At 44.6% G+C, this 11964-nt stretch overlaps 1 protein-coding gene across 1 annotated transcript; it reads right to left on the reverse strand.

Moving 5' to 3' along the window:
* Nucleotides 1-6491: 6491 nt before the first annotated feature.
* LOC141155473 (protein mono-ADP-ribosyltransferase PARP9-like) lies at nucleotides 6492-6920 on the reverse strand. The gene has a single exon (XM_073642339.1). It carries the CDS (start codon nucleotides 6918-6920, stop codon nucleotides 6492-6494), a length of 429 nt encoding a protein of 142 aa, XP_073498440.1.
* Between the last annotated feature and the right edge of the window lie 5044 nt (nucleotides 6921-11964).

Genomic DNA, 11964 nt, shown 5'->3' on the forward strand with positions numbered 1-11964 from the left:
TAACCTTCCCAGTGGGACCTGTATTATCTGGAATATAGGTACAACATGCAGATTTCACCATTTTGCAAACACCTCCTTTTTCTGATATCATGTCAAGGTCCATTCTGTTCTGAAACGCCATTATCGAGGTAGGGCCTAGTTGGTCTGCTAAACCTTGAAGAGCATCTCTAGTGTAATTGATCCAGTCTACATTTATTTGTATGGTCACTAGGGGTAAGATAAATGATTCAAAACCTGCTTTGACTTGATCTCTGGCTTTAAATTCATCCGTTACCCCCCCCCCCCCTTGGAACACCTATAGCATCGATATAAATGTGGGGGTCGAAACTGCCTTTTGGTTCTGAAATGGTTTCCCTTTTTGTTCTGTGGAGATCTTCTGAAGTTAGGGCTTCCCTACCTTCTGCTGCTATGTAGAAGGGCATTATGGCTTTGGCTAGTGTACATTCTCCTATCCATTCTCCTTCTAAATGAGTTCTGATCTTCATGTCTCCGCATATCCAGAAAACATCAGAAATAGACTAGGTTTGGTTGATCAGGTCTCTCGCACTCTGGTTGCATTACTATATCTACTGCAATATCCCTTTGTGAAATTACCCAAAAATGTGCTCCCTTCGGTACTGGTATAACAGGTGTATTTTCCCGGGTATATGGTAATGCCTTGACCCGGGTTAGGTGTTTCTGTGACTATGGGGTACTTCTTTTTCCAGTTTTCGCAATTCATTCCGTCAAGGGATTTGTTAGTGAACAGACTCAGAAAACATTTTTCCACATCTGGGGGTAAGTCTAGAGGGACAGATCCCAAGTGGGGTCTCGCTCCTGCACAGACAAAGCAATTGGATTTATTATAGTGATTGGCTGTATATTTCATCCACTTCAACCATAAGTTGGTCTCAGTGTACCCAGTTTCAACGATAGGAGTATCTTCAAATGTGGGATTTGTAACGGCTATCATTTTGTTAAATTTTTGGATACAGAACATTATGGAGTTTGAGTGTGTATTATTATCTTTCGTTGACATTTCTTTTATGTCCGCTAATTTGAACATACCCAGCTGGGCACAACTGGCACACACACCATATACATATGGACCCAGCAGATAAGTGCCCTTATCGCCAGGTTGAGGGTTCTCTAGGTTGAGGACTAAAGGATTACATTGCCCGATGGTATCACAAGGCTTAAGAACTTTTGTACGGGAAAGTGTCATCCTAGTGAGTAGGGATTTACCCTGTGGATCTTGTTTATTTAAGGCAGTGTTTGGTCTATACCCCCAATCTTCACCAGTGTTCCACCCGACCGCCCTCCATGAACTACAAGTTTGTCCCCATCCATCTCCCGTAACACATATATATTGTTGTCCTGATCTTAGCTGTACCGGTTGACTCAATGCGGAAGGTGAGGAAACCCATTGAGTATTACACTGTACTACATCACAATAATCGAATTTGAAAGAAGCAACGTGTGCTGTGGTGTTATACCAGAACTTGATCACCCCTCTTGCTTGGGTGATTGCGACCGGTTGTGCTCCTACAACTGAGTATAGAATGGCACAACACACAAAGTAAAGGATATGCAACATTATGTAGAAGGTTCTGCTGGTTGCATAAACTTCTTGCAGTTGGAGGCGTGTATCGACGTCAGTCTTCCTTCAAGTTTGACTGAAGTAGGAGGGGTCAGGAGCACTTGGTAGGGACCCTCAAATCTCAACTCCAGAGATGTCTTTCTGGTGAACTTCTTTACCAGCACGTAGTCACCAGGTTGGAAAGTGTGAGTACCTTCACTGAAATCTGGATTTGGAATGGATGATAAAACTTGTGCATGTGTTACTGACAATTCTTTAGTAAGGGCAATGACATAATTTACAAGAGTATCACTTCCTAAGGCTAGCTGTTGTGGAAAATATTGACCCAACGTTGGAGGCCCCCCCAAAAAGAATCTCATATGGTGTAAGTTTAGTGGGACCCCTCGGAGTGTTTCTGACTGAATATAAGGCAATGGGCAAAATGTCTGTCCAAGGAAGTTTGACCTCCTGACTGGCTTTCAGTATTTTGTTTGTTTTTCAAGGTGCCATTTAGCCTTTCTACTTTACCACTGCTCTGGGGATAATATGGAGTATGTAAACCAAAATCGGCCCCTACTAATGTCCATAGTTCCTTAGTCAGTGCTGCAATGAATGCGGGTCCTTGGTCACTCTCAATCACCTCTGGGATTCCATATCTGCACACTTACCTCAGTCATAAGTCTCTTAACAGTCACGTTGGTTACTGGATAGGCTTCAGGCCATCCCGAGAACATATCAGTCACTACCAGTACATACTCGTACTTCCCTACTTTTGGCATTTGAATATGATCGATTTGAATTCTTTGAAAGGGATAGAGTGGTTTAGCCAAATGTTTGAGTAACTTTCTGAGGCGGTGCTGGATTGCATGTTGCACACACAAAGCAGGACTTGCAATATTTTTGGGTGACAGTAGAAATTCCAGGTGCCATATAAAAGTCTTCCAAATCAAGTCATTCATCTGATTCTTGCCTCTATGGGTGATACCGTGTGGCCATTCCTTCACTGAGTGGTACAGATTACGAGGTAGACAGATCTTTTTGTTCTTCCTCCAGACTCCATCTTCATCCTTTTTAGCTCCTGCTTCTTGCCATGACTTCTTTTCATCATCTGGTGTCTTGTCTTGATGTAAATGGATAAATTTAATAAGAGAGCTTTGAGGCCCTCCTTCAGTGTCTTGAGACACTTACACCACTGCTTTCTCTTTCCTAAATGAATCCACAGCATAAGTTTTTGCTGTTTTGTCAGCAAAGAAGTTCCCTCTTCTAGAGAATCCAATCTCGCGTGAGCTTTGATCTTGATCACCACAACCTCCGAAGGTAGATCTTGAGCGCCCACAAGTTCTTGTATGGCAGCAGCATGCTTTACAGGAGTTCCACTGGATGTGAGGTATCCTCTGGCTGCCCAGATAACGCCGAAGTCATGAGCCACTCCGAAAGCATATCTTGAATCCGTGTAGCTGTTGACCACCTTCTCAGCCGCTTCCTGACAAGCCAGTGTCAAAGCCTTAAGTTCCGCTTCTTGTTCAGACATGTGTGGTGGTAGAGATCCGGCTGAGACGACCTGGTCATGTGTAACCACGGCATATCCCATATGGAATCTTCCTTAATCTTCCTGCAAATCTAGAACCATTGGTGAAGAAAGTCAGGTCAGCATGCGGGACTGGGTCTTCAGACACATTTCTCTTGGAGGCAGCTTCTTCCTGCATCTGTTTGAGACAATCATGATCTTCTGAGTGTGTAAAGGCATCGTCATTTAGAGCATCAGTATCATCATTCACATCCCCCCTGGAAAGAGAAAGTAGCGTGGACGGGTTGAGGATGGTGCAGCGGACAAGAGTGACATTATCCGGAAGCAAGAGGGAACATTGGAATCTCATATGACGCTGCAGCGACAGATGTTTAGGTTGAGCTTGGTCAAGAATAGCTTTTGTCGTGTGGAGCCATTAAGAGAACCGGATGTCCTAAAATAATATCAGAAGTTTTATCCAGAAGCACATGTGCAGCATGAATGGCTCTGAGGCAAGTCGGGGAAGCTTGAGACACCGGGTCCAGGCGGGCAGAGTAATAGCTGATGATGGGTCTTGTTCTTCCCCCATGTTTCTGTGCTAGGACTGCGGAAGCATGTCCTGCTACTTCACTGACAAACAAGTAAAAAGGTAGTTGATAATTTTTGATTCCAAGAGCTGGTGCAGACTGTATGGCATGTTTAAGAGCGTAGAAGGCTTCCACGGATTTGGGACGTAGTGGAAAAGCTGACTTATTGAGGTCATCGTACAACGTTTGCATCAGCTTTGAGGCATCTGGAATCCAATATGTGATAAGTCCTAAGAAAGCTTGTAATTGCTTAGGTCCTTTTGGTAGAGGAACGGTCTCAATAACAATTTTCCTTTCACCTGTTAGATGTTTCAGGTTTGGAGAGAGACAGTGGCCTAAAAACACAACTTTGGGCTGACACCTTGCAGTTTTGTTGTGCAAGATGAAGGAGAAGACTGAGACTCGACTCTTCAGCTGTCGCCTGATCCGGACAACATAGTAGGAGGTAATCCACATACTGAAGGACAACTTGCTGGTTAGTCTCTCTCCACGGCTGTAAACAAGAGGCAAGGGCCTGAGAGAAAGGACTTGGTGAGTTCTGTGCTCCTTGTGGTAAGACCGTCCAGGTGTATTGTGATTCTCTGTAAGTGAAGGCAAACAGATACCAATCTTCTGTATGTAGTGGTACGCTGAAGAAAGCATTGGCCAGATCTAAGACAGTGAAACGTTTTGCATCTGATGGTATTTCTGACAACAATGTATGTGGATTGGGCTCAATGGGGCTTTCTAGTACAGTTGCAGCGTTAACAGTTCGGAGATCTTGAACCATACGGTACTTTGGGGCTTCTCCCTTTAATGTCCTTTTCTTTACTGGAAACAAGGGCGTGTTACAGCAAGAGTTACATTTGACTAGTGCGCCATTTTCCAGGAGAGTCTTGATTTGAGTGCCTAAAGACTCTTCCTGGGCAGATTTGAGTGGGTATTGGGGCACCCTAGGGAGTTGAGCTCCAGGCTTAAGAATGACCCGTACCGGAGGTACAGCAAGACGTCCAATATCTTCAGAGCCAGTAGACCATACAGTAGATGTCACAGGTCCCATCACTTCTGGCGGAACACTTGAGGTGGTAGCAGCTTCGTCCATCATCATGAGGAGAGGTGCGGCTTGAAGTTGACACTCTTCACTCGGATCGAGCCGGTCAGCGATGGTGATAGTGAGACCATCTGATGAATAGGCGATGGTCGCTCTTAACTTTTGAAGAAGGTCTGCTCCCAGAAGGTTAGTAGGACAAGTTGGGGACACCACAAGACTAGTGTTGAGCGAGTATGTTCTATTAACCCTTTCGCCGAGTATTTATAGCTGCTCGGTGATAAGGTTAAATCGCTCCCGTGTGCATGATTTGCGACTGATTGACAGTTTTATGATATGGGAGGAATGTCTATCAGTCGCAAATCATGCACACGGGAGCGATTTAACCTTATCACCGAGCAGCTATAAATACTCGGAGCTCGGCCTGAGCATACTCGGACAGAACATACTCGCTCAACCCTACACAAGACGCATAAACACATCTTCGTATGGTCCAACCTGTATTTTGCGGGTGAGCTTGTTAGAAGTAGGCTTGCCATCTACTCCCACGCATGTCACGGCTTCAGAGGATATCAGGTCGGGAAAAGGCAGGTCCTGTAATCTGATAACACTTCTGGCTGCACCGGTGTCCACAAGGAACGGTAAGGGTTTGCCTTGAACATTGATAGTTACTTTGGCTATTGGACCAGATATAAAAGCCAAAGTAGTGGACACGTACTTGGCCTTGTCCTATTGGATATTTGGATCCATCCGAGCAGCGGTGTGATTGGTATCTGGATGTATCCGAGCTTGTGGTGGTCGTTGGTAGTATTGGTCATTTCGTCGAGGATAGTTGAATCTGCGATTATCCTCATTGTGGTTTCTGAATCTGCATCCTTGAAGAGGGGCCCTACAATCCCGTCTTTGGTGACCCGGATTACTACAATTGAAACAGACATCTTTGGTACGAGATAATGGAGGTTTCTGGGTTTGGTGTTGCACATCAGTCCATAGAATATGGGTCTTTCTGCTTGAGGTTGTCATCGATTTCTCAGGGAGTGTTTTTTCGAATCCCTTAGCTATCGTTAAGACATCCTTAGGATCCAATGTAGCATATTCAGGTCTAATTGCTTGAAATTGCTTCCTCAGAGCTTCCCGAAGGCCCTCAACAAAAGAGGAAACGAGCAGTGTCCGTTGAACTTTTATTTGGTTACTGAAGCCAAGGTCACTAAACATTTGAGTTAGACGAGCATGATATCTCTCCACAGATTCCCCTGGTTCTTGCGTGACGTCCTTGAAAGATGTTGACTGATCAGCAAATTTATCCGAGGCCCATGTCTTAAGTTGTTGGCAGAACTGAACACCAGAGTCCCATGTGGTGTCACTGACAAGTGAGGCATCATTAAATGCAGTGTCCATAACAGGCCAATATGCATCGCCTGCTTTAAGATTTGCCAGGAAAATGAGATCTTGCCATGTGGCGGAGTAATTCCTTTGGATTTGCAGCATGCTTCTATAGAAAGGCATCGGCTGTTTTTCCGGATCTGGGAGCTGGTTCAGCAGAGTAGCTGCTTGCTGGGGTGTAAACTTGACAAAGGGTGGGCTCCTCAGATGTGGGCATTGGCACAGTTGGTGGTGGCACCTGAGGCAGGAGTAGAGATGGCACCGGAAGTACAGGTGTAAATTACTTGTGTATGAGGAGCAGGAGGAGGTAACAGTCCTGGAATGAGGGGCTCTATTTGGGCAGCTCCTATATCATGGGGTGGAGTCCAGGTGATGCAGGCAGTCTTAAAAGCTTTAACAGTCCTGTCCTCATTACTAATTAACCTGATTTCAGAGAGGCAGCAAATGCTTGGGGGGGCTACACTTGTTCATTATAATTCCAACAATCTCCCTTGCACACTCATGAACAGGGAACCCGAAGATGTCAACACCAATGGCAGGAATTGTCAAGGTCTCAATCTGCTCACTAATATTCGCATACTCTAAGATACGAGTTATTGCCGCGCGTAGTCTTCGAGCACTGACATCTGGATGAATAGGGTCAAAAATAGAGATTACAGCATGTATGATCATTCTACAAGGAAGATTGCCAGATTTAGTCACTGCTATGTCCCCAACAGCTATCTGACCACGCGACTCAACAATGATTCTACTGTCAGTTTGAATAGTCGCCCCTCCTGCTTCCACTATAGCTCTAGCCACACCTCCGTTGTGCTCTAACCGAGGGTTGGCAGCATTAACAATAGTGTCAGTTTCCATTGTCGTTATGTCACCCTTACCCACCACTAACAAGGGTCCCTCAGGAAGTTCCTTTTCAAAAATGGGTTGCCAATAGGGTTGAGCGAGTATGTTCTGTCAGAGTATGCTCGGGCCGAGCTCAGAGTATTTACAGCTGCTCGGTGATATGGTTGAATCGCTCCCGTGTGCATGATTTGCAACAGTTTGACAGCTTTATTACATGTGAAGAATGTGTAAGAAATAGACATTCCTCACATGCAATAAAACGGTCAAACAATTTCAAATCATGCACACGGGAGCGATTTAACCTCATCACCAAGCAGCTATAAATACTCGGAGCTCGGCCCGAGCATACTCGGCGAAAGGGTTAATAGAACATACTCGCTCAACACTAGTTGCCAACATTCCCTCCCCTTCGTGCTTCCTGTGGTGTTGGTTCCCGCCCCCCCCCCGATTGAGCCCCTCCTTGATTCAGTGGCTACCGTTCCATACAGGTGTGCGCTTGGCTGCGAGAGGGGCTGTGAGGTACTGGGAATAGAGTTAGGTAGACTGCGTGAGAGTGCTGTTGTAGCAGAAATGTTGGGAGGAGAAGTCACTGCTTGAAGTAACTCGTGTGGATGTGCGGCTGAGTTGCCAGTGGAAAGGGTCAGTGCTGGGGATGATCCAGGTGGGAGAATAGCTGGGCTCACGATGGGAGTGTTCGGTGACCCACTGGACACCGTTGTGACAGGGAACATGGGTAAAGCCTGTTCACTTCCCGAAGGAGTATAGTACTGGCCATTAGTGGTCATTACTGGGTAAAAAGGATCTGCTCTTGTGGTGTGTAGCATTTGCCTAGTATGTTCACCACCGAAAGTCGTGTGTATATTCCTGGATTGTGCCTCACTCGATTTAGCCAGATCTATGTCAGTTACATGATGATATGGCTCAGTTTGTATGATCTGAGGCAACGTTCCAAGATGGCCGCCACCAGAGGCAGCACATGTGCCATCCACAAAATGGCTGCCACCAGAAACAGCGCATGTGCCATCCACAAAATGGCTGCCACCAGAAACAGCACATGGCAATGTGCCACCATCACCACCATTATACGGGGGTGGTCGCTCACAGGATACATTTTTGTAATACACCACTCAAAACTCTGTCCTTTTTCCTTTCCTCTTCTACCCAATTTTCTCTATACAAACTTTCAGAGACTTTTTCCCATGCCCTAGCAGTAGACAACAATCCATTATCTTCTAAAGTACCTTTTCTTTGTTTTAAGACAGTCTTCCACTCCAGGGGCTGTCCCCCCTTCTGGCATCCCACACAACTTCATAAGCTTTTTACATTGTTTAACATGACTTTTCCCTTCACGAGTCGCAACTAATGTACACTGGTCTAACTTGCCATCAGAATTTGGCTTAGTGCCAATAGGACAACTGCATTAATTTCTCCATCTTTCTCTATATAGACCAAGATAAACACAAAACAAACAATAAGACGGGGGAGGATGACTCAAACCTGAGATTCTAAAGGAAAACTGAGTCTGCAGCACACACTTTCTATCTGTCTACCTCCTGCCATGTGGTCCCTGTCTGATTTCCATATAAAAAAAAATAAAAACAACTCTTATTAATCCAATTACCAGGCCCCGTACCGAGTCACTCACTCTAGGCTACGTGCCAAAACTCAATTTACTAGGCCCAGGGCAGAGTCACTCATTCCAGGCTCCGTGCTGGTACCAGGCCGAGTCACTCACTCTAGGCCACGCCGAGTCACTCATTCCAGGCTAAGTACCCCTACTTTCTGCACCAGAACTGAAAATCGTATCACAGGCGACAAACGTGAACTGTACCACAGACAATATCCTTTACTTTTCCAAACACCGCTCAAAAACCCACTTGCTCCCTTTAAATACCACTCAATCTCCCCTCAACATGACACATAACAGGCAGCAGGCAACTGAGCATGTGACGGTTCTTCCGCAATTAAATGGCCAGCAGCGGAGAGACCCTTCTGCCGTCTTACAGATACCTCAAAAACCGGATACAGTCAGGCAATCTGCACAGGATACGCTGAGGAACACAGGAAAAGACTACAGATTATAAAAATCAGCAGACTTACCGTGTTTGGTTAAGGAGGTGATCAGTCTCCTGGCTCGGTTATTCAGTGCGTCCTGCCGTTCCACTCGCCGTTCCTAAAGGTGTAAGACCTCTTCCTCTGCTGGCCCCACGTTGGGCGCCAAAAATGTTAGGGTGAACACTTTGGTATGTTCACTAGTTGCCTGCTCCTGGCCTAATGGATATGATCAAGTGCATGCAAGAAAGAATAACATCAGACACACACAGTCGGAATTAAGCTCTCCTTGATCAGCTATGGCACAGCTCCAAGTGTCTTTATTCAACCCAAACATAGACTTATATGGACTGTAAATAGGGCTCGGTTAACCCTAGAATGGGAGTAACCAGATGTATCCATTGGTTAGTCCATGGGCAGATCCACAAGGTCATCAGGGGGCGTGATCCACGAGGTCATCAGGGTGGGTTGGTCCATGTGGTCATCGGGGGGTGTAGTCCATGAGGTTATCAAGGTGGGTTAGTCCTTCTATAGAATGCAGCTTCCTCCCAGAACAGAGCACAGTGTGATGAAACAGGAAATGGCAGCCATCTTTTGATCTAAACAACCTTATGTATGGTGAAATAATACACTTTTTGGGTCTTTTCTCTCAACCTCCTATGTCTTGAGGTTAATTAAGTATTTGAGCTTATAGCTCTCATCAACAGTTTAATGATTGGTCCTGCCGTGATGCCCTAGAACAGAGTTTGAAACAGACCTCTGCTGACAGTCCCTTCACACTTGCTTGTTTTCCTTCTTTCTACATATCCCACCCCCATCTTTAACAGTTCCAGTTTCATAGAGCCAGAGCAGGATGGAGACAGAAGGAAAACAAGAAGCTGCACTTAACGGGAACCTGGCATGTGAAAAAATGCTATTAAACTACAGCTATGGGGGTAAAATGCTGGTTAATGGCATTCTGAAGCCGCTTGGAGCCCCACTGCCGTGAGCAATAAAGTTAATTTCCTCCTGGCAGCGGGGATGTAAGTGCAGGTTCAGAACACTATTCAGATTGACCCCATATCTGCAGGTTGTTTGTTTTTCATGTAACAGGTTCCCTTTAAGTGTTTGGGAGTACTTGTATTGAACAGTCATCCTTAGCTGAAGGAGTCCTTTTAAAAGGGAAAACTTGCAAACTTAAGACCCATCAATGGGAAAGGGGATGATTTCCTGACTCCTGGTACTCCCACAGATCATAAAATCCTGGGCTCTGAGGAAACCACCCCCACCACCCTTCATTGTCCACCTTTCAGATTTGTTTCTTAAATTCATGGTTAATCATTTTTTTCGCAATTAGGTTTTAGCAAAAAAAAAAAAAAAAAAAAAAAAAAAGAATTTGCCTTCTACATTCTCTGTACTGTTCATTGCGGGCTGCAGAATGAGCTAACTATCAGAACGTCATAAGGCTGGCTGATTGATTCTCAGAGTTAAAAATTGTCCCCAAAGGTGGACAACCCCTTTAGGTTTTTAAGTCCATCTGCATTCCTAAACCATATATTAAAAGGATTCTTGCTATGTAATCTGAGAACACCATGATATAAGGGCAGAGAGCCTGATCTCAGCGATGTATCACTTACTGGGCTGCTGCTTGGTACAATTTTGATACAATCCCTGTTTTCTCTGCTGTAGATCTAGTAGTGCTCAGAATGCTGAGCTGTGTATAACCCCGCACACACCACTGATTAGAGGAAACTGCCAATCAGTGGTGTGGGCAGGGTTATACAAATTATCTGTACAATCCTGCATGCAATCTAGTCCTCTAGTGAGAATCTCCTGCTGATAACATACTGATTGTAGTTTAAAAACAACACAGCCTAGTAAGTGACACATCCTTGGCTTTATATTATGCTGCTCTCAGCATGTTTTTGCTATTTAATCTGACAAATTCCCTTTTAATAGCTGACAAGGGCAGTGGTTGTAAATCCCCAATCAGGATAGCTGTATGATCTGGATATTAAATGATGCATTTTATGAGGACCGAGCAGTGTGAGATTTCAGCAGCAGGTGGGACAATGAACAGCTGTCAATCAGGCTAAGTGGGTGTAGATAGTGTTTGAAAATTTCCAAAAAAGGATTCTGCATCCATTCTGACAAGCAAGTACACCAGCTTATCAGGTCTAAACTGCTTATGTAAAATGTTTGTATTGTGAAGTCTGGTGACATTTTAAGTACTATGTCCCTGGGCCTTTTTTTTTATTTTATTTTATATCCTTGTGGCCAGTCGCCCATAAAAGATTATTCACACATCTAAGTGCAGCTGTAAACTATCACACTGCTGCAAAATACTGTTTTGGAAATTAAAATCTGGCATATCCCATCGGGTCCCCATACACATATAAAAGTTAGCAGACATTGTGGTGGCTGGTGAGAAGGATTGGGCATTTTAAATGCCCAATCTTTCTGTTTTCAGGGCTGATAGGCAGTTGCTCTCTCCTAATGACTTTTTGGAGTGCCTGCCATCTTGTGTATAGCAAGTTTTAGGGTTTGAGATTAGAAAAGTGTTTGTCCAAGGTTAAAGTTATTGCTCTTATTTTATTCCTGCTGCCCCCGTTTTTTTTTTTGTTTTTTTTTTTAAATTGCCATACAGTTCCAGAGATATGGGCCCTTTTATTAACTGCAAATCTTTCTTTACGAGGGGCATGGTTCACAGGATCCTCTGGGGCGTGTCTATAGGTTACTCTGCATTATTACTGTGAGCCCCCCCCCCTTTGTAAAGACCATAAAAATCAGCACTAAATAGAAATGGGAGTAAATATATTATTTTTAGTGGAATGACTCAGGGGAGCAGTGGGAATAAAATGAAAGCCGAAAGAGGGCACTTTTCACAGGGTCACTGTTCCTCTAGCGCCATACTGTGCTCCTTTTCATACTCTCACCTCCTTTTAGAGGCCCAGTTTGTAACTTACAATCATGGTATAACTAGTAGAAAGGAAAAGAAAAAATGAAGTCACGTTCCTGAATTCAGTAG

This window comes from Phyllobates terribilis, unplaced genomic scaffold, assembly GCF_046119375.1.
Source record: "Phyllobates terribilis strain yellow unplaced genomic scaffold, ASM4611937v1 Scaffold_7__3_contigs__length_470593459, whole genome shotgun sequence".
In the NCBI taxonomy this organism is placed as follows: domain Eukaryota; kingdom Metazoa; phylum Chordata; class Amphibia; order Anura; family Dendrobatidae; genus Phyllobates; species Phyllobates terribilis.